Genomic DNA, 22,560 nt, shown 5'->3' on the forward strand with positions numbered 1-22,560 from the left:
GTCTCTTGACTAGTATGAATGATGATTGTACAAACATCTGTATAAAAGTTTTGTGGGGACGTGATTTCATTTTTCTTGTATATGTAGGTCTGGGGTAGGATTGCAGGATCATGTAGTCTTATCATTTGAGACATTGCTGGGCTGTTTTCTAAGCAACTGCACAGTGCTGCATCCCAGCAGCAGTGAGATAGTTCATGTCTCCACAGCCTCTTATGGCTGAGTACATGAGATATGAGATAATGTGGTCAGACTCACATTCTTCTGGTGGCAAGAGGTGCTGATCATCTTTCCATATTGTTTGGCCAAGGAATGTATTTAATAAGGATCCTCCACCTTACCTCCCACTCAAATTATTCTGAGGACACATTCAAGTTCATATAGAAAGGTCTCATGGGACTTGACTTGGCTCATATAGGGTGTGTCTCTTGCTCCAGTATCTCAACCCCAAGCAGGGAGGAGACATCAGGCTCCTGAAGATATCCCGGCTGTGACTCCAGGGTAGGAGGGCAAAGGGAATGCTGGGGCCTAAACCTTAGAGATGATGTCATGATTTCCAAAATCACTATTCTATTCAGAGTAGGGCATGAGAGGCTCCAAATTTTATTCAGATTATTCTGTAGTTTCAGAGTGTCTGGTATTTTGTCACTGAGTCTGAAGTCCCTAGAGCTGACATGCTCTCCTTAGAAAACCCCTTCAAGGATATGGGTCACTGATAGGCATCACTGCAGGATGCTCACTTGGTCACCTGGTCCAGGTATGTGACTCTGATGGGCATCACTGTAGGATGCTCACTTGTTCACCTGGTCCAGGTATGTGACACTGATGGGCATCACTGCATCACCTAGTCCAGCTATGTGACACTGACAGGCATGGCTGAAGGATACTCACTTGGTCACCTGGTCCAGGTATGTGACACTGACGGGCATCGCTGCAGGATGCTCACTTGGTCACCTGGTCCAGGTATGTGACACTGACGGGCATCGCTGCAGGATGCTCACTTGGTCACCTGGTCCATGAATCTGTTGGGGCTTCTCCACTGTAAAGTCACTGGGTTTCCCCTGGGGACCAAGGAACCTAGGGAGATAGTTTCAGACTATGCAAATCCCCCAAGTTTAAGCATTTTAGTACACCTGTGGTGAGCTCACCTGTGGCAGTTGTGGTGATACAATAGGTTCTCCTTTTCTTTTGCATTACTGAGTGGGAATTCTTCACAAGAATCCTTGCTCTGTTCACCACTTATTCATTTACTTGAATTAGTAGAGCTGGGTGGGTAGTCATTTATTCTGTAGGCCGTAACTCTGAAGCCATTTTTGTTTGCTTGCTATTCTGAGACAGGGTCTTACACTATACCCCAGGGTAGTATTGAACTCATGGCAATTCCTCTGCCTCAGCTTCCTGATCCTATACTATCACACTATTCCTTCTCCATCGAGTCCTTGGCAGTTGTGTGCTCTCAGGGTGGCTCCTAGATCTGTGCCATGATCCCTCAGCACTCATCTTGCATCTCTGTTGACCCAGCCCTGGGACTGCAAGAATTTGATGTGGAGGCAGAAGGGAGGACACAAGTCTTTCGTTATGAGCTCAGGCCACTACTTTTTATCATGAGGTGACAGGTACCCGACACTACCTGACACATACACACATGGGCTCCAGCAAGCAGGTCGTGCACCAATGAACACCTGCATGTGTATTCCCCAAGAAAGTGAGACCACAGCAATTCCTCTGGGGGCTCATCGGCACCTTTATTAGCAGGGTAGCTGGCTCTGAACTGACGCTTCCACTAGGACTGTTTGGACAGATTCTGAGGGGCTGCAACAGGAGAGGACACCGGTGATGGTCAGCTAGGGTCTTAAGAAGGGATACAGAGCACAGTGAGGGGTCACCATGGCACTGTCGCAGCACAAGCTCCTGAATATTCCCTGAGCCTCACCTGAGACAGAAAAGCAAAGAACCCATCCTGTTCATGCCAGTCCATGATGGACAATACCTCTCACAGATTGGAGCTTTTGGACTCTGGCTACTTTCTGGAGGTGAAGTCACACCAACCACCTCTGAGAACTTCCTCCCAGCCTGGGCCAGTCAGTTGTCCCCAGTAAGCCTTAGGACTAAACATTTCCAACTTTCTGACACAGCTGACTACCCTGGTGACAGTGGAGGCACCGTCTCCATTCTTGCAAGTCTGCCTGGGACCTGAGAGAGAGAGGGAAAAGAAACTTCCACTTTCCCAGGAAAGCTGGAAGGAAGAGAGGGCAGAGGGCAGATTGATTCTGGGCAGGCCTCATGGGAAGTGAGACATCTCAGTTCTTCAGCTGAGACACCTCGTACAGGTATGCTGCCAGCATCTTGGTCCCTTCTATGTAGTTGTGCCTAACAGAGAAAACAAAACAACCGGTTATCAGCTGTGGCCCAAGGAGTCGGGAGCCAGGTGGCCGGCGATTCCTCCTCTGTTCTGTCTCTAGGGAGCACCCCTACTCAGCCTTGAAGTGTGGTCTGGCTCTAAAATTCAGCCTGGTGGTTCTTAACTACAAGTTCAGCGTGACACCTCCTCCTGCCATTTCTCACTACAATAACTAGTCCTTGTTGTGGAATATTAAAGACGTGTTACATTCGTTTTTTGTTTGTTTGTTTTGTTTTTTGAGACAGGGTTTCTCTGGAACTCCCTTTGGAGACTAGGCTGGCCTTGAACTCACACCGATCTGCCTGCCTCTGCCTCCCAAGTGCTGGGATTAAAGGCGTGTGCTACCACCTGGCCTTGTGTTACATTCTTTATGCTGTGGGAAGCTACAGCCCTGTAGCTGAGAGGAAAACAGGAAGCAGAGACCCAGCAGTCACAGAAACCTGGCTACTGACCTATGGGTCAGAGAGCTGATCTTCAGAAACAATAGCTGTTCACTCCCAGGCTACTGGGTGAGACAAAGCCCTAGACCAGGACCTGTAGTTGGTTTTTGTTTGTTTGTTTGTTTGTTTTCCTTTGGAGGCCCACCACCCACCTCCCAAATAAATACAGGCAGACTTATTCTTACGTATGAATTCCCAGCCTTAGCTTGGTTTATTTCTAGCCAGCTTTCCTTAACTTAAATTATCCCATCTACCTTTTGCTCTGGGCTTCTACCTTTCTCTATTTTATATACCTTTTTTTCCTTCTTACTCTGTGGCTGGGTGGCTGACCCCTGTCATCCTCCTCTCCTTTTTTTCTTGTTCCTCCCTGCTGCTCAAAGGCTCTCTCTACAGGCTGGAGAAAGCCCCGAGTATCTGCCTGTCAGAGGCAAAGGGGGCTTGAGCAGTCAGTGATAATAGTGAACTTTTCAAACGAAGTGGTATTTTATGGGTACTACATGAAGAGTGTGATGAACAAAGAATGCTGGATGAACCCTGTTTTCACACTGCCACTACCAAGGCCTTATGCTGCCTCTCATCAGTTCTTACTACCGAACCCCTATAGGACAAGAGAGGAGTGATCACAAACCCACCATCTGCTGAAGGATGCAACCCACTCTCAGGCCCCAGTCTTACCTGTTGAGCTTTTCATTCTGGGAGTGGGCGCCATCATCTGCTGACCCCACTGGTAACAGCATGACATTTTTGCCTGTGGCCTCCTGAAAGGTCAGGGTCACAGGAATACTGCCACCTTCCCTGGTCAAGTCAGGTTCAACACCGAACACTGGGGAAAGTGAAATAAAGAGAAATGACGAACTTTGGGCCCTGGATGCCAGAGAGCCACCACCTACCAACCTCTGGTCCAGACCCTTGCAGATCAGTCTGGTCTCACCCCACCCCCAGCCTCACTCACAACACGATCGACCCCGTCATGGGTACATGTGTACCACGTGCTACAACAGAGTCTCCTCGGACACTCTCAGGGCCCTGGCATCCACCTCCAGAGGGCTGCCAACCTGTTTTCAGGGCTCTTCTCCCAGCCTGGTAATGGGGATGGTTGAAGTCAGACACCCAGGGCTTCCCACCGTGGCCCATGTACACCTTGAACTTGTTGGGGCTGTGCAGTTCAGCAAATTTTTTTGACAAGTAACTCGAAACCTAGAGCGTAAGCAGAAGAGACACATGGTACTTTATACCCGCATTTGACCCAATGAGAAGATCTGCAGGGTGTGTAGCGGTCACAACAACGAGTTGGGCACAATGGGTCTACACAGCATCAACGAGTCTAAAAGGATCTGGGGCGAGTTTCTTCTTCTGCTGCTGGACACTGATGTGCAAAACCACAGCAGCAAAAATGGGCCTCAGCAAGGGATTTGTGTGAGCTGAAAGGCAATGTGTTAATTTCAATCAATTCATCCTGGACACAGACATACCAAATTAGGACAGTATGTAAAAACTGAGCAAAGACCAGGCTGTCTGACCTGGTTCATTCAACAGACAGGGTATCTGTGTCCTAAAATGCCTATGTTGACACTTGGGCTAGATTTAGAATTACGTAGGAAACACACTTCTGGGTAAAGAACCCCCAGGATGAGGGCAGAGTCATTCTTTATTTTTTTCCCTGAGACAGGGTTTCTCTGTAGCTTTGGTGCCTGTCCTAGAACTCACTCTGTAGACCAGACTGGCCTCGAACTCACAGAGATCCGCCTGCCTCTGCCTCCCGAGTGCTGGGATTACAGGCGTGCGCCACCACTGCCCGGCTTGCAGCGTCATTCTTAAGGCAGAGTCTTAGACTGAATAAAAGGGGCAGAGGAGAAAGCATGCTGAGCATCAGGATTCATTTCTCTTCTCTCCCCGACTGAGAAAATGTGACCAGCTGCCTCATGCACATGTCATGATGGCCTATACCCTTAAACTGTGAGCCAAATAAACCCTTCTTTGTTCCTTTAGTTGTTTTCTTCAGGTATATTTGTTATAGCAATGAGAGAAAAAGCACTAATCATACACTCATACACACACACACACACAGACACACACACACACACACACACACACACACACACACACACACACACACACACACACGTGCGCACTATAGATAGTGATGCACACCTGCCATTCCAGCAGGAAGTTCTGGGCCAGTCCAAGATACATAAAACCAAGGTGGGGGATGGTTGGAGAGATGAACAACTTTAAGAGTACTTTGGTTCCTAGCACTCACATTGTGGCTCACAACCACGTCTAATTCTAGTTCCAGGGGATCTGGTGTTCTCTTCTGGCCTTTGTGAGCACCAGGTACACATATGTAGACATCTATGTATGCAAAACATTCATATACATAGCAAACAAATCTTAAAAAAAAAAAAAAAACCCACAAAACCAGACCGAGCAAAGAAACAAATAAACCAAGGGGTGAGGGGTTGCTTTAGGGATGCTGCCTCAAGAGAAAAGCCTGTCTTCCTCTGGAGAGAGGCCCCAGCACCCTCTCCCAGAAACCTCAGATTCCATCTCTTTACGAAGTCTCGCTAATCAATGAGGCATGTGTTCCATGAGCCTCGCTGACCTTCAGCTGCCCAGATCCTTCCTTCCATTCCTCACCTCCTAGAGAGGTGCCTCTCTGGGGCTTTGGGGTGAGGTCAGAGGTCATATTTTCACATGCCTCAGTACTGTGAGGTGTGTAATGCTTGCTCATATGGCCTTTGTCTTTGACAAGCTTCCATACCGCTTATCACAGCAAATATTGAGGGGCAGGAGTCAGGATGTGGATGCTTCTGCCCAGGAGAAAGTTCTTACTGGTTTAACATCACAGCGGCTCTCAGCTGCCATGTGTACCCCACAACTTTTGGCCCCACTCATGCCCTGCATCTCCACATACCTGCTCGCTAACAACTTCAGGTATCATGTTTGGCACGAGCCTGATGGAGAACTTGCCGACCACTTTCCTGGGAATCACAGTCTTGGCCCCTGAGCCGGAGAAGGCTCCTTCAATTCCATGGAGGGAGAGGGACGGGTACCGCCATCTGTGCATCAGGATGTCTTTCTGCAGAAGCACAACAGGTCAGATCTGCTCACCAAGGAGACGGGATATCTACACAGGAGGTGTGAGTGAGGACATGGGCACCCCTGCCCAGGAGGGCTGGTCAGAGCCCATCCAATGCGCTAGAATTACTGTTACATCACTCCAAAGGAGCGCTGTGCAGCTGTAATGGCCTCAGGAGGTAATGATAAATAAGGTGGTGGGGTATGCTGTGAGCCTCAGTCCCCAACAGGCTAAGATGTCTCTGTTCCTTTGTCCGCCCTTGTTAACTCCCAGAGCACTCTAGCCAGGCCTGACATCTCTTTAGCCAGGCCCTTCAGCCTTGTGCCCAGCCTGACTGATGGCACAACTGTTTATAGTTATTTATTCCTTTGACTCTGAGAAGGGTGAAACTGAGGCCTGCTTCTCATGCCCTGTCCCTGGGGCCTAGAAGAGGCTGGTGCACTGAGGTTGGCTACACCAAGGTGATGAACTGATATCCACACTCCTAAGACAAGAAATAAATTAAGATAAACTTTTCCTCCTACTAGTTAAGTATCGGCAGACAGCTTCTGCCTTCATGCTCAGCTTAATCTCTGGGCCTTGTGGGAACAAGGTGGCCCATAACCGAAACAAAGCAAATAGCACCCGTGACAAGAGAGGGCTCTGCTCCCTCCGTGCATCTCCCCCAACCTCTGACCCGGTCAAAGGTTGACCCTGACTTCTGAAAACCCTAACAGCCCTCAACCTGACCATACCCTGCTTTTGATGACTCTTCAGCACATGCTCCCTTCTAGGACGAACCCGCTCTGACACTGGATGTCCCTGAGGCGTGGTAGACACGCCTGTCATGGGAGCCCTGGGGCCTACTGGGGGTGGGGAGCCTGGGAAAGCAAACAGTACCTTGCAGCTGTGCAGAAGGGTCCTCGTCCCCACATCCTTGGCGAACTCTTCCATATCGAAGTCAATGTGGTCATAGAGCTTACATTCCTCATCCGTCACAGGGGCCACAGCCTCGTGGATGCCGGGGATGAGGATTTTCCCCTTCTTGTCTATCAGACAGCCTGAGGGAAGTGGCAGAGGGTGGAGTGCTTAGCTAGGGCAGTGCATAAACAGTGTTCTGAGATGTACTGACTCCAAGAACTCAGGTACCAGGGCAAACGGCCACCAGAAGCACCTGGGTGCATTATGCCACTAAGTCAGTTGAGTAGCCCCAAGGAGGTGAGCAGGACCACTACTCACCCCTCTCTTTCAGAGAGAGACTGAGGAGCAGGTAGAGTGCATAAGTTAGTCTCCAGGATCTGAACCTAAAATTCCACACTAGCCAACATTTCTTGACAATGCAGATTCCACAAAAAACAAGGTCCTTTAAATCTGGTGAGGGAACCTCTGAGTGGCACAAAACAGTCTCTAACCACAGATGCAATGTCACCTCACCTGTGGGAGCCCTCATTCTGGGATGTAGGATGAGAGAAGGGAGTTACAGAACTATATGGAGGCAATGGTTCCACTTAGCTTGTGCTAGTACGATGTATGATGCGAGACAGAAGCTGTGGTTCTTGCCCTCCAGAATCTGACCAAGCAGGGGGATCAGTTATGGCCAGTGGAAGAGATCACAGCAGATGACCTCTGAGAGCTGTAAAAACTATGTCCATAAGAACAACAGCATCCAGGGGTTCTAAGGGACATGCTGAGCAGGACTGAGGGTCCTTAGCTGGGGCTAAGGACTCCCATCTATAAAGGGAATAAATGGAAAGCTCCCTCACAGTACAGAATCAATCTATGTCCACGGGCTGTGGACGGGAGAACAGTTCTATAGATGGTGATGAGGTATGGGGTTGATGTAGGAAGGACAGGAAGGGGCAGAGGCAGGATGAAACACTTAGATAAAACCATGCCCAGAGGAAGGGAACTTCATTAGAAACACGGCTGGATAGGCTCATGAAGGATGCTGAAACGTATTAGGCATACACATAGATAGCTTAGAAAAAGTGCCCTGCCCACACTAAGTGCTGACCCAGAGCTCCAGTCCTAAGCTCACCCATCAGTGAAATGAGATCCGTCATGGCCTCGTGCACTGAGCCACCATACACCCCAGAATGGAGATCTTTGTCACTGCATTCCACCTGGACAGAGACAAAAGGTCACTTTATTTGGTGGCTTAGTGGGAGCTTATTTTAATTATGTGACATTGCATTGACAAAGAACAGTTGCAAGACTGACAGTTGCTAGTCCAAATCTGTCCCCTCAAGGAGCAAAGCAAGCCATTTCCCAATTAGAAAATCCAGACACCAGAGAGACTCCTGGATCTGCAGACCACATGTACACTGGGCATGCCGGGTGCAGGTGTGCACAGGGGATGCTGGGTGCAGGTGTGCACAGGGGATGCCAGGTGTAGGTGTGCACAGGGGATGCTGGCTGCAGGTAGAAATATGATACAGAGCAGCCTCTAACACTGGTAAGCCTTTTAAAAGGAAGGATAGAATCTTGTCATTTTGCAGAAACCCTGCACATGTTTCCTCAGAGGACAATACCAAGCATGATGCATGACCCCATCACCATGAAACCTGAAGATCTCGTTCAGACCCATTTTAGTACTAATTAGTCTTATAACCAGGCCAGCCAGGTAACCATGTGTGCCTAGAATCCCATCTATAAGGGAATGGAAGCTCCCTCACAGTGCAGAATCAATTGTAACATGCACAAGTCTCAGTACAGCTATGGCCATGGGTTCTGCCCTATCAGGCAGGTGATAAAGATCTTCAGCAGGACCAACCATCATCCTCTCAGTGGGAGAAGATCTCCACCAGCATTTGGTGGAGTTTGCCCACACTCCTTGCTCATCTGGTAGAATCTCCACTGTCTCAAGAAAACTCAGACATGGGATTAGAACTTACTTGCTATAAAGTATAACCATTTTACCTTTTAAAGGGAGGGTTCCCATGTGTTTATTTGTCCAAGCCATCTCAGGAGGACTAGCCTTTGCTGTCATCTACTCTAATACAATATTACAGATAATACTGTCTTAATTTGAAACTGCCTGAGATTGAACTTCTGATCTCATAAGCCCATGCCTGGGGTATTATTGGATTATGGAACCCAAGAAGGATCCTGGGAAGCTCCGAGTGTCTCCTTCATGTATGATTAACTTCTTGGTATTTACCTGTGTCAGGGTACGGAAGAACCAAGAGGCTTATGGGTTGGAGAGAAACAAGGTGATGTTTCTGGGACTCAGCTCATACCTCAATGAAGAAGTAACAAATGCCTCTGAGGCCATACGTGATGCAGGGCTTATTCTTCCCCAGCCAGTAGTTGTCTGAAATACAGACATAGTCCACGTCTTTGAAGAACTTGTCTTTCTGGGCAAAAATTAACTCATCCAGGCCTTCGGAGCCAGATTCCTCCATGCCTTCCAGGCAGAATCGCAGGTTGACAGGAATCTCCTGTGACAGGGACATAGCAAGACAGTTTCTTTCCTTTTCTTGCAGAAGCAACACACAAGAGACTATTTTGAAATTTAGTTTCAAATATGAGATCTTCTCTCACTGGCCTGTGGGAGTTCAGGTTTAGAAGGGAAAGCCCTACACCATGCCTAGGCATGTCGTGCCCAGGGATCCCTTATTTTAGCCTCTTCCCTAATTTTCCACACTTTGACAAAAGTACCTAGTCTTATTTTATCATGCTGTGAAATAAAATCCATATGCAAAGACTGACCAGAAAGCAGAATTACAATCAGGTTTAAAGATAATCAAAAAGCCTGGGTGTGGCGAGCCACAAGAATATATTACAGAGATTCAGCTGTGTATTAAAGCTGAACTTTGACAGGCCAAGGGTCTGTCAAAAGGCAAGACATTTATTATGAATATTTGGTATTATCCAGCCTTTAATATTTCAGCTGTCTTTTGCTATGAAATTCTTGCATGCCCAAATATTTCCAGATAATTTGGTTAACAGTTCAGCTCCCCAGACCTGGTGAACTTCTAGGTAACTAACTTCCCTGCTGGAGCCAGTACAAGGTGGAAGGTAGGGTGGAGGAACATTTTCTTTTTCTTTCTTCCTTCCTTCCTTCCTTCCTTCCTTCCTTCCTTCCTTCCTTCCTTCCTTCCTTCCTTCCTTCCTCTCTCTCTCTCTCTCTCTTTAGACAGGGTTTTTCTGTGTAACTTTGGAGCCTTTCCTGAAACTCACTCTGTAGCCCAGGCTGGCCTCAAACTCACAGAGATCCGCCTGCCTCTGCCTCTGAGTGCTGGGATTAAAGGCGTGTACCACCACTGTCCAGCTGACATTTTCTGTAGAGCAGACAGAACAGCATGACCAGGGAGAAGAGAAGAACACAGAGGTAATGTACATGGTAAGGCAGAATTCTTGAGCCAGGAGTAGAGAGCAGTAGAGAGTAGAGATGGAGAATGGAGAATGGAGAAACAGAGCATGAAGATGAGGCTGGAAGCATAAGAGCTTAGTCGTTAGCAGGACTATGAGAGGGAACCAGATGAAACTGAAGCTATGTAGACAGGATTTCATCTCAGAGAATTAAAGTAGATGGATAAGGAATTTGGTGCATCTAGAGTTATTCCTGCCCTGAATGCCTGATGGAGCTGTAGTTGTACTGATAGAATTTTGTCTTAGAGGAATAAAATTAACAGACATAAGAACATAGTGTATGTAGATCTTTTCCCTCAGATATTCCACGATGGACGTAGCAAAATCCCTGGACCCTGGGTAATCCATACCTGGGTAGGAACAATCCTAGAAGCTATTGACAGTTTGGTTTCTAGAAATACCACTCCTCATTTTCTATATTTTATCAACTTTGAACTTTGAGAAAAAAAAAACACTCAAAATAATTTAACATTTGTTTTTTAGAAGAATATAAACCACATAGAGAAAAGAATTTGCCTAATATCACAAAGAATGTTACATTTTGGCAAGGGATCACACTCATGGGTACAGTCAAAGGTTGAAATTCATGTTCATCAAGGTTGTGGCACATGCCTGTAATCCTAGCATGTGAAGGCTGCAGAAGGAGGATTGTCATGAGTTCAGGGCTAGCCTGAGTTATATAACATGACTCTATTAAATGAACAAATTCACCTAAACTTCACATTTGGGAGGCGGGGATGGTGGTGCACATCTCTAGTCTCAGCACTAGGGAGGCAGAAGCAGATGGAGCTTTATGAGTTAGTTACAGGCCAAGCAGGGCTACAGTGAAACCCTATTCAAAATCAACCAACCAACCAGCCAACAATAATAAAAAAATACCAATAAGCCGGGCGGTGGTAGCACATGCCTTTAATCCCAACACTCAGGAGGCATAGGCAGGTGAATCTCTGTGAGTTCTAGAACAGTCTGGTCTACAAAGAGAGTTCCAAGAGAGTTAGGGCTACACAGAAGAGTCCCTGTCTCAAGAAACAAAAATAAAAACAAAAAACACCAAAAAAAATAACAAAATGCCAACAAAACAAAATAAACAACAAAAAGGCCAAAAACATTCGCAATAAAATAAAATAAAATAAAATTCAATCCACACTTGGGGATGGAGGTACAGCTCAGTGGTACAGGAATTTCCCAGCATGCATAAGGACCTGGGTTTGATTCGAGCACAGAAAGAAAAGAGAAAAACAAAAATCACATTCTAAGTGTTGGCAAGAACCTTGCTGAGTGGTGACAGCTTGACCTTTAGCCTTTGAGCATCTGTAAGACAATGCCCTGGTTAATAATTTCTAGAGCTGAAAACAGCTGTAACTTCTATCTAAGCCATCTGTGCTGACCAAGGTGGGGCTTGCCTTCTCCTCTCTAGTGATCTTTACACCACTATTCACACGACCTGATGAGTGGACAGAATCTGGTGTGGGGGTGTACCTGGCCAGTCTTCTGATAGGCTTCCAGGGCATTCATCCATCCGGCCACAGGCCCCTTATCGTCTGTTGAGCCTCTCCCATACAACTTGCCTGGAACAGCAATCAGCAGATCCAGTTAGAGTCAGCAAATCGAAAAGATTTTTCTCAAGTGAACATGATAATGCCGAGGTGCAAACTCACACAGTTGTCCTGAGTAATGAGGGTCTTTTCACTCTAAAGCCCGAGTCTCCATCTAACCATATGCAAAATCCAGAGAGAATTTCTTGCACTCCAAGAGGCAGTCACGTGGGTGCCTCCTGTTACCTTTCCCAGCAGTGGCTAGGACCAGGATTCCCAGAGACTCACCATCTGTTTCCAGGAAACCCATAGGTAGTCAGCCCCCTACGGGCCACATAGCACAGCAACCATCACAAAGCTCAACAAACTATACTCCCATCCCAATTTGGATGCCTAATCTGAATCTGCTGGGAGGTGTTTAGCTCAAAGAAGCATGGTTGGGTCATCAGGATCAGCACTGAGAGAGAGGATGCCCCATCAGACAGCTTGAATTCATGTAGCCATAAACTGCCACAAAGACATGTGGGTCTGATCCTCAGGAGGAACCCAAGTGCCCATGGAGTTATAACAGCAATGGGTACGTCCCAGTTAGGTGGTGAGGAGGACCGAGTATGGGATGAGGTGTTAGATAAAATGACTTGTCACATTCACAGTCATGTAACAGTCCACAGGGAGCCAGGATGTGTCTAACAGCAGTTAGGGGGCCTGGAATTCAGCCCTGGGGGGCAAGGCTCAAAGGCAGAAGGGGCTGTATCTGAGGGACTCTCCTGACCAGAACAGTGATAACTGAGAAGGGAAGCTGAGCATTTCCTAAGAGGGAGTGAGAAGGAGAGGCTGGCCTTCCGGGGACTATGCAGCCTCACATTGGAAAGAATGTTCTGGAAAATGTGTTAGGATTGAAAGGAAGTCTGGCAGGCTCCCATCAAGGACTTGTCATGAGAAAAAGAACTCTTCTCAGCTTTCAATAACCGAGGCACAGACGAGAAACTTCCAGAACCCAATCTCTAGATGCTGTTAAAAAATATGTGCCAGAAAGAGAAAACCCCAGGAGAATGATAGTGCTTTTCCAAATGGAACATCTTCAAAACTATTCCTCTAATGTTGAAAATGAGCACGTCAGTGGGTGGACAAGCACTGGGTGCCCTTACCTTCCCGCTCCACCAAGGTGAAGGGCTCACTATCCCAGCCATCCTCCAGGGCTGCAGGCTGCACATCCAGGTGCCCGTAGATGCACACTGTTTTCTTCTGGGGATCGCTGCCCAGCTTACCCAACAGGATGGGAGGCAGGGGTATCTCTGAGCCATCTGGGAGCTGGGGGATGAGGGGAGCAACGGAAAACAGTCTGGTTAAAAAACAGGGAGTGTCTGGCAGCTGTCATTAAATCTAGCTGGGATGGTCTTACCTGTTCTCATCCATCCACCTCTGCTGTAGAGTTTTAAGATCCTATCATTTAACAGGTCTTAATTAATAAGGACTTCACTCTCCTGAAATCCAATAATTTCTTGAAACCCAATGAGCATGAACTGAATGGCATCCACAACTAGCTTGATAAACTGATAAAGGCTGCTTTAAAATCATCAATATCCACGATAAATATTTATAGCCTTGGTCTGGGATACAACTTCACTCATTTCTGAAATAATGGCTAAAGCAACTACAATCTACAGTTGAATGCTACATTTTTGAAATTCTACATGTAGACAACTAAGATGAGCAGGATGGACCATCAACCAGGGCATTAAGGGAATTCAGGGTTGGGAGATGGCTCAGCAGTTAAGGGTGCTTTCTGCTCTTCCAGAGAACCTGAGTTCAGGCCCCAGAACTCCCAGAACTCACATCAGGCATCACAACCACCTGTAACATCAACACCAGGGGACCTGATGATCTCTTCCAGCCTTTCTGGCCACCGGAGCACATGCCATATACACACAACATACACTTACTTAAAAAAACAAAAACAAAAACAAACAAACTTCAAAACAAGAAGAAAGAGAATTCATACAATGCCTGGTAAAATGAAATGGTGGCAGCTTGCACTCTCCTTGGATTTCTCCCCAAAGGCCTTGCCAGCTATCTAGGACACTACTTACAGAATTCTGGACAAATCAGTCTTAAGTCTTTTTTTTTTTTTTTGGAGCTGAGGATGGAACCCAGGGTCTTGCGCTTGCTAGGCAAGCACTCTGAGCTAAATCTCCAACCTCCAGTCTTAAGTCTTTTCCTACCTGTACATCAGATCAGTGGTTACCACTTGAGACTCTGTGGCCCAAGCAGAATGTAACTCATGCCCTGCAGCCTATGTGCCTCCTCTGCTAGCTCCTATATTTTATCAGAAAAACCTTGTGATCACAACAAAGTACACAAGCAGTTGACCGAGGAGGACATCATGTGCACTCTCTCTCTCTCTCTCTCTCTCTCTCTCTCTCTCTCTCTCGCACACACACACACACACACACACACACACACACACACACACTTGTCTGATGGTAGGAGGAAGGGACTATTCCAGCTAGAACATCATGCACATGTATTGATGTGCTGGAAACCACACACACAAGCTACATTGACAGTGCAGGTAGAGCCAGACTGCCCTGAAGCCACGCCCCCCACCAACACCCAATCTTGTCTGATAATGAAGCTAGACTAACAGTTTATGATTAAGAATAAAAGGAGCAGCGACTAAAAATGGCAAAGGACAGCGTGGGGGAGGACTGAGAACTCTCTCCTCCCAACTTTCAGCTGTAAACCCCTCAGAGAACTCAGCAGGTGGTTGGAATTCTTTGTTTTTTATCATTTATTTATTTTGAGACATGTTCAATGTACAGACTGGCCTAGCTGGCCATGAACTCAAGAAATCTTCCTTCCCTTCCCTGCCTGAGTGCTGGGATTAGAGGAATACACCACCACACCCAGCAGGTGTTAGGGATTCTTCTAATACATGATTTAGCCGGGCGGTGTTGGTGCATGCCTTTAAACCCAGCACTCGGGAGGCAGAGGCAGGTGAATCTCTGTGAGTTTGAGGCCAGCCTGATCTACAGAGCCAGTTCCAGGACAGGCTGCAAAGCTACAGAGAAACCCTGTCTTACCAAAATCAAAACCATAACAACGAACTAAACAAACAAAAAAGCCTAATTTATTTTCTTAGTAAACTCTACTAATAAAATACCCAAGTACCTCTTGACCCTGACAGCTCTGAGCATGTGCTATGAGGGCTGGGCCTGCACATTGATTTCATGAGGTTGGCTTGTAGGCACCAGGGGGAAGAGAATCATGCCTTAAACTTCTGGGCACATTGGGCATGTGTCCTTTTCCGTCAGCTGGCTCTTAGCTGGCCTGAGCAGGGAAATCTCTCAATTCCTTCATGTAAATGGGTGTTACCTAATGTGAAATAGTGTAAGAGCCTCTGTGTTCTTTTAAGGAGGGCCTTGAAAAAGATAACAGAATAGATTTATTTATTATAATTTTGTTTGTTTTTTTGAGACAGGGTTTCTCTGTCCTGGCTGGCCTAAAGGTGTACCCCCCCCCCCCCCCCGGTTTATTTACTGTAAAGAAACTCATAGAAGTGATATAACCTGCTTAATTATTTTTCATTTTTTTGTTTAACACAATGAGAAGAATGGGAGAGGCAGCAAGCAATAAGGCAGAAGACAAAAATGAGTAAGTGTGGTGGCTTACACTGTTGGTTTACACTTGCAACCCTGGCATCTGGGAGGCCAGACTGGACTACAGAGTAAGACCTCACCAAAGAAATGAATAACAAAAAATTTAAAAAGACTAAACAAAAAAGTTAAAGAAAACAGAATGAAGAAACTTAATTTATTCCCCTGGGTGTCAGGGGTATTTGTTGGGAAGCTGCTATTGTATATCAACTATTAAAATTGTCATCTGAAGAAAATCTCGATGGAAGTATTGGACCAAGAATCAGGCAGCCTGGATCTGAATTCTGGTTTTTCCTTGAAGACACTTGGTTCCCAATGGTCACACTACCCCCCGGAATAAAATATGCACAGTGAATTGTATGGCTAACCCCACACTCCAGAAGCGTTCATTGCAACTGCACACCTAAGTCAGACAAAAGACCCAGGATAAGGTCAGGTGTGGTGGCTCATGCCTTAAACCTCAGCACTTGGTCGTGAGCTCAGGGCCAGCCTGGGTTATATAGGAGGAAGACTGTCTAAAAACTAAACAAATGACAGAGTGAGCCTGAAAAGCCAAGTGAAACTAAAGTAGCAAAAAATGTATCATAAAGTCTGATTATTTATTTAAGTAAGGAAGAAGCTGGATGTGGTGGTGCATGCCTTAAACCCCAGTGCTTGGAGGACAGAGGCACAGGGATTTCTGTGAGCTCCAGGCCAGTGTGGTCTACACAATGGGTTCCCGTCAGCCAGGGCTAGAGTTAGATCCTGTCTCAAACCAAAACCAAAACCAGTAACAAAAATTAGAAAGAAAACAAGCTGTTCTTAACATACCCTCTCCACCCACAGATCTCTGATAAGAAGTTCTGGGAGGGGGTGGGGTAGGGGTGCATGCATAGGGGTAGGGTTGGGGGTAGGTTGTTATTTACTTATTTTTATGCTTTTGCTGTCAAGTGTATTTCCCCTTATATTGAAAACAGATTTCTTTCCTCATACATTCTCTCCTGATCAGTTTTCCCTTCCTCTGCTCCTCCTGGCTCCCCTGCCATCTGGAGCCACTCCCTCTTTCTCATTTGAGAAGAACAGGCTTCTAAGAGAAAAACAACAAAATACAACAAAATAGAATAGAACCATCACACCAAAGTTGGACAAGGCAAGCCAACTGAAGAAAAGAGGCCCAGAGAAGGCACAAGAATGAGAGACTCCCTCATTCACACACTCAGCAGTCCCATGAGAACACTAAACTGAAAGCTATAATACATACGCAGAGGACCTGGTACAGGGAGTTTTGTTATTTATAAAGTGACTCAGATAATGTGTAACTTCTAAAAGTGAAAGCTTTGATTTCTGGGAAAGGCATTTCAGCTCTTCTTAAGAAAGACAGGGCCGGGCGGTGGTGGTGCATGCCTGTAATCCCAGCACTCAGGAGGCAGAAGCAGGTGGGTCTCTGTGAGTTTGAGGACAGCCTGGTCTACAAAGCGAGTTCCGGGACAGCCTTCAAAGCTACAGATAAACCATGTCTCGAAAAACAAAACAAAACAAAACAAAAAACAACAAAAAAAGAAAGACAGTCAATTTAACTTACCCATGAGTCACTGGTCTACAGTTCTCCTTTCTGAAATAAAACATGCTGGATCATCTTAAAACTGTTAACTCACCCTATGTGAGGATGTACACAAGAGCCAGTACAAGCTTACTCTGAAGCAGAGTCGACCATCTGCAGCCAAAGGTCACCCAGGACCTGGCTGCTTCCTCCCAGCCCCCCAGGGAGAAAATGGCTGGATGCATGGGGTTAGGCATGCTCATACCTTCTGCTTCCCAATATCCACCAGCTCCACGGAGCCCCCCAGCATCTGGACATCAGCGGCAGCCACCTCCATCATCCTCCTGATCTCCCCTCTCTTCTCCGGCCAGGCGGACACGCTCTGGATGGCCACCCATTCTGCAAGTTTCTGTTTGTAGAGAGCAAGTGGAAAGGGCTCTGAAATGCTGTTCTTTAAGGGCAGGGATGGGCTCCTCAATGGACCTCTACCTACAGCTACTCCACTTTATGTGTGGAGCAGACCTAGCTTGCCTGCTCTATATTTAAAATCAACAAAACTATGCTGTTCCTACCCCCCAAAACTAAACAGAAAGGGGGTATGTCAGAATGTGCACTTTTACCCACTAAGCATATGATTATAAACCATACAATTCCACAAATAAGTTTATACTTATAGCCAACAAAATTGCAACAGAAAGAAAGCATACTGCAATGTCTTCAAGTAACATCCAAGTTAGTTCACTTGTCTCCCTGACAGCAGCCAGGCTGTAAGTTTTAGAGGGAAAAGTCAAAATGTTTCATCTAAAGTGGTTCTTCCAAAAGTAAACTGAAGTCATAATTCTTTCAGATAAAAACCAAGCAACAGTTTAAATGTAACATCATAGAATCACTCAGAACATGCTGGACTCAAGCTGGTTTTTTGTTTTGTTTTGTTTTAATCTATAACTATCACAAGAAACCAAAGATGAAATCAGAGAAAAGTAAAGAATACGCATTATTTGTAGAGATGAATAATTAACTGTCAAAGGACAAAACTGACCTTCACCATCATGAAATGAAGAAACATGAAATTTTAATACTTGATCAAAATGGCGTTAACTCACATTAGCTTCTTAAAAATCTCTCTGACTTGACAAGAATGAAACAGCCCTCACTCCTCACTCAGGAGAGACAGACCCTCACCTTGACATAGCGGTCCTGGTTTTCATCAATATACTGGAAGACGGTCCTGAGGGCTGACATCTTTCAGGCAGACTTCAGACCTTGGAAACTCTGAGCAGAGAGAGCAACGAGTCAGACCTGCTTGCAGCTGAGACCGAAGGGCAGTGGTCGGAGGAGCTGTCTGAGGAGCGAGAAGGGCTCCTCCACCCTCCTGTCAGCACTGATTGCGACAGGACACGTGTCACAGGACTCTCCAGGAAGTGACTGGGAACCAGTCAGCGGCTTAGATGAAACTTCCCTTCCTTGTTCCAAAGGAAAAGCTCCAGCTAATTTTGTGTCCAAAGAGCAGCGCCCCAGTGGCAGACAAGCTGAAGAAAGCCATAAGGGGCACTTCCAGTCACATGATTTACTTCGCATTTCCTTTTTTGAGACGAGTTCACACTATAGCTGTCCTGGAACTTTCTCTGTAGATCAGGCTGGCCTCACATAGAGATCCACCTGCCTTCTGAGTGCTAGGATTAAAGGCGTGTGCCACCATGCCTAGCTGGCACTTATTTTTAAATGTGATACTATTTTTTTTTTTTTTTTTTTTTGAGATGGGACCTCTTCTGGCCTGAGTTAGCCTGAAACATCTGATCCTCTTACTGCTACCTTCTGAATGTTGGAATTACATGTTCAAACCACCAAGCCTTGATTTATTTAGTGCTGGGATCAAGGCCAGAGTTTCCTGCATGCTAGGCAAGCACTCTACCAACTGAGCTACAGTCCCAATGTTATACTCTTAAAAAACAAGGTGAACTATTAACCTTCTATTGCTAGAGGAAATAATCATTTCAAAGATCTCAATAAAAATGTCACAGGCTGGGTGTGGTAGCAGATGCCTTTAACCCAGGACAGGGGAGGTAGAAGGCAGGTGGATCTCTGAAAACTATTAGGCCAGCCTGTTCTATACATTGCAGTTCCAGGCCAGTTAGGGATACATAGTGCAACTCTGTCTCAAAAAGCAAGCAAATAAACAAACAACAACACCCCCCAACATGCTGCTTTTTTTTTTTTTTTCCTTTTTTCTTTTCGAGACAGGGTTTCTCTGCATAGTTTTGGAGCCTGTCCTGGATTTCGCTCTGTAGACCAGGCTGGCCTCAAACTCACAGAGGTCTGCCTGCCTCTGCCTCCCAAGTGCTGGGATTAAAGGCATGCACCACCATGGCCCAGCAATGCTGCCTTTTCAACTGCAAACCTACAGCCAGCCCTAGGAACCAGAAAGCAAGAATTGAGCTAGACAACTGATAACGCTAGCCACAGACTGCACTCAGCCTCCTTAAGGGCCAAAGATGAGAAGGCTCCCACCTCACAGGAGAGTGAACTTTTTTCAGAAAGCTAGAAGGAAGTTCAGTGTTTCCATCGAAAAGAAATGGCTGATGCCTGAGGAGCTGTAGGCCCCAGTTTGCCCACTATATATGGTGCATACATGTATGGACACATTTAAGGCACCCCACAAATATACTCAATGTCTACATCTTCTGGGCAGCCCCCCCCCACCTCTTTTTCTTTTAAACAAAACAAAAACAGGATCTCATGTAGCCTAGGCTGTCCTGCACCACCACACCTGATTCATGAGGTACCAGGGATAGAACCCAGAGCTTCATGTATGCTTGACAAACACTCTGCCAACTGAACTACAACTCCAGCCTTCTGGGCACATGTTCCAACTTTAGGTTTTCATGCCCGAGACCCCAGAGCTCCTGTCCTCTACAGAGGCGGGAGAAAGTAATCGGTGGAACTGCTTTTAAAAAAGGAATCAACGTGAAACACAAATGACTCAGGCACTGAGACTCCAACTGGTGTTTTCTCCTGCTTCAAAGCGTATCAAGACTTGGACTTAGTTAAGCATAAGTGAAACAGAGCTCAGCTGTGCTGAGGAAATTCATCCTGCAGTGACACCAAGTGACCTGGTATCACTGCTGCCACATGGTCTCAAGTGGGTGCCGCAGAAATGGCTGCAAAGGTCCATGGTAAAGAACACTGTTCTTGGTAGAGGACCCCAGGGCAGTTTCTAAACAGAGAGTTGATTTACCGTGACACAAAGCAAGCATGGCAGCCATGCAGCACACAGAGCAATGGAATCTCAGGGCACTTTAAGTAGTAAATAGGGATGCTGCAAGGGTAGGACATCGACTAAGTCCTCAGTGCCCTCACGATGGATCGTTTCCTCCTTCTTAAAACCTAGCACAGTAGAAGAAATATTGACCCACCACCACCTCACAGCCTTACAGGAAGGGGCCTCTGGGAGATTCCAAATATTACCCAGGTGTTTATCAGTGTTAAGTTTCACCTGTCTGTCACCAACTCTGCATGGGGAAGGTACTTGTTTACCTGATGAAACCTTACCCTGCAGAACCATCTGCTACACTGGGTACTTTTCACTGGGGCTCCTGGTGCTTACATAAATCCCAAACACTGTGGTACAGCATCCTGTGCTCACAGCTAAATTAACAATTTTGTTGTTAATGTTGTTACACAAAGATGTAACAATCTGGGCAGTAACAGCGAGGTTTCAACTACCCTGCAGAGTTCCCAGGGCACATAAAAGCAAACCTTCCCTTTAAACCGTCCCTGCAGACACAGCAAGCTAAGCCAGGCTCCACTCTCCCTCCCACTAGGCTCCGATGACTCCTGCTTCACCTCCACCAACATCAAGGTCATCAACTGGAAGCCACTTAGTAAGGTAATAAGCAGTGTTGTGGGTTGAACAGAAGCAAACTTCAAGCCAAATACGACAACAACCTTACTGTCTCTAAGCTCTAAGTCTTAAGTTTTCCAGGAGCAGTACAATCAGGATCCCACATTGCATGAATGTTAAATAGTCTTTTAATAAAAAACCTGGAGCCAGATATTGGGGTAAATGCTGAAAGATCAGAGAGACAAAGGAACAAGGCACTGCAAAATCTCACCTCACCAACTCCACAAATCCTCTGACTCAAGTTCTTGTCCTCCCACGCCTTACATACCTTTCTCTGCCCAGCCATATTACTTCCTTCCTATTGCTGGAATTAAAGGCGTGTGACTCCCAAGTACTGGGATTAAAGGTGTGTGCCACCACCGCCTGGCTCTTTTTCTCTCCTAGACTGAATTAATCTCATGTAATCCAGGGTGGCTTTAAACTCACAGAGATCCAGACGTATCTCTGCCTCCTTAATGCTAAGATGAAGGGTGTGTGCCACCACCTCTATGTTTGACCTAGTGACGTGTTCTGTTCTCTGATCTTCAGACAAATTTTATTAGGGTACGCAATATATCATCACAGTCCTTTTTTTTTTTTTTTTTTAAAGCTGAGGATCGAACCCAGGGCCTTGCACTTGCTAGGCAAGTGCTCTACCACTGAGCTAAATTCCCAACCCCACAGTCCCATGACAGGGTCTTTGCCTCATTACTCGGAGTTGGTGATTACAAGCCTCTATGGAGAATACTGACCCCAGGCTCTCAAGGATTAGGACAGTGGATCTACTGCACTTTACAAATAAGTAAACTGAAACTGGCGAATGAATGAGCAGCCTGCTCGCACCAGAGAGCGATCTCCGGCTGATCCATCCTAGGGGCGAGGTCCAGCTGAACCCTGCCCAGGGCCTTTGCACCCAAGGCGCTGTCTGAAGCCAGGCAACGTCCTCAAAGTGTAGGCGTGAGGACTGCCCAGCCTTTGCTCCCTGCGACCCTTCGCCCCCAAGCTGCCAAGCAGGCTGGCCTGGGCGCACAGCCCATCGGCCCTGCAGGGCGAAGTGGGTGGCCCGGGGGGCCTGGCACTTAAGGCGTTCGGCCGATCAGAACCAGCCCCTGCAGCGAGGAACCTCGGGCCCGCACCGGGGCCTGGGGTGACTCAGGCCTGGGCTGGCAGTGCTTTAGGGATCCGGGACCTCCCGACCTCCGCCGCTCCCAGCTGGATGCCCCGGGACCCGCACTTTTCTGCAGACCGGCGTGACACCCGCACTGCACCGCAGCGCGCTCAGCCCGCCCCGGCCCCCGGCGCCCTTCGCGGAAGGGAGGCCCGCAGAGCGCCTGCTTACCGCGCCGGTTCCGCACCACGTGTCTGCGGCCGCCCCACCAGCCAATGCCCGGAGGCCTGAGGCTGCCCTGCCCCGCCCCGCCGACGCTCCCCTCCCCAACAGCCAATGGCCGATCGTCTCGGGAGAGCCCCGTCCCTCGGCCTCCCCGCCCCCTGCCTCCGAGCAAGGGCGGAGCGCTTGATCAGCCTGCGGGCCGTAGCTACGCCCCTCCTCCGCTTGACTACCCAAAGGCGTCCACCGGACGTCCCCTCCAGTGCTCCCTTGAAACCCAGAATAGAGGGAGTTCGCCCTCAGTTTCCCGAGGATCCCGCGTCGCTCTCCAGACGGACCTGCGTTTCCCATTGCTCTCCTGTTCCTGCAG

The 22,560-nt window shown here is 47.2% G+C and overlaps 1 protein-coding gene across 1 annotated transcript; it reads right to left on the reverse strand.

Moving 5' to 3' along the window:
• Positions 1 to 1,721: 1,721 nt before the first annotated feature.
• Positions 1,722 to 22,288, reverse strand: Cndp2 (carnosine dipeptidase 2). Its single transcript, XM_036205254.1, has 12 exons — positions 22,200 to 22,288; positions 18,163 to 18,252; positions 17,246 to 17,389; positions 12,954 to 13,116; positions 11,750 to 11,838; positions 9,136 to 9,336; positions 7,935 to 8,019; positions 6,797 to 6,957; positions 5,753 to 5,917; positions 3,894 to 4,035; positions 3,514 to 3,661; positions 1,722 to 2,367 (listed from the first exon to the last, which is right to left on the reverse strand). Exons 2-12 carry the CDS (start codon positions 18,220 to 18,222, stop codon positions 2,298 to 2,300), a joined length of 1,428 nt encoding a protein of 475 aa, XP_036061147.1. The 5' UTR covers positions 18,223 to 18,252; positions 22,200 to 22,288; the 3' UTR covers positions 1,722 to 2,297.
• Positions 22,289 to 22,560: the final 272 nt, after the last annotated feature.

This window comes from Onychomys torridus, chromosome 13, assembly GCF_903995425.1.
Source record: "Onychomys torridus chromosome 13, mOncTor1.1, whole genome shotgun sequence".
In the NCBI taxonomy this organism is placed as follows: Eukaryota; Metazoa; Chordata; class Mammalia; order Rodentia; family Cricetidae; genus Onychomys; species Onychomys torridus.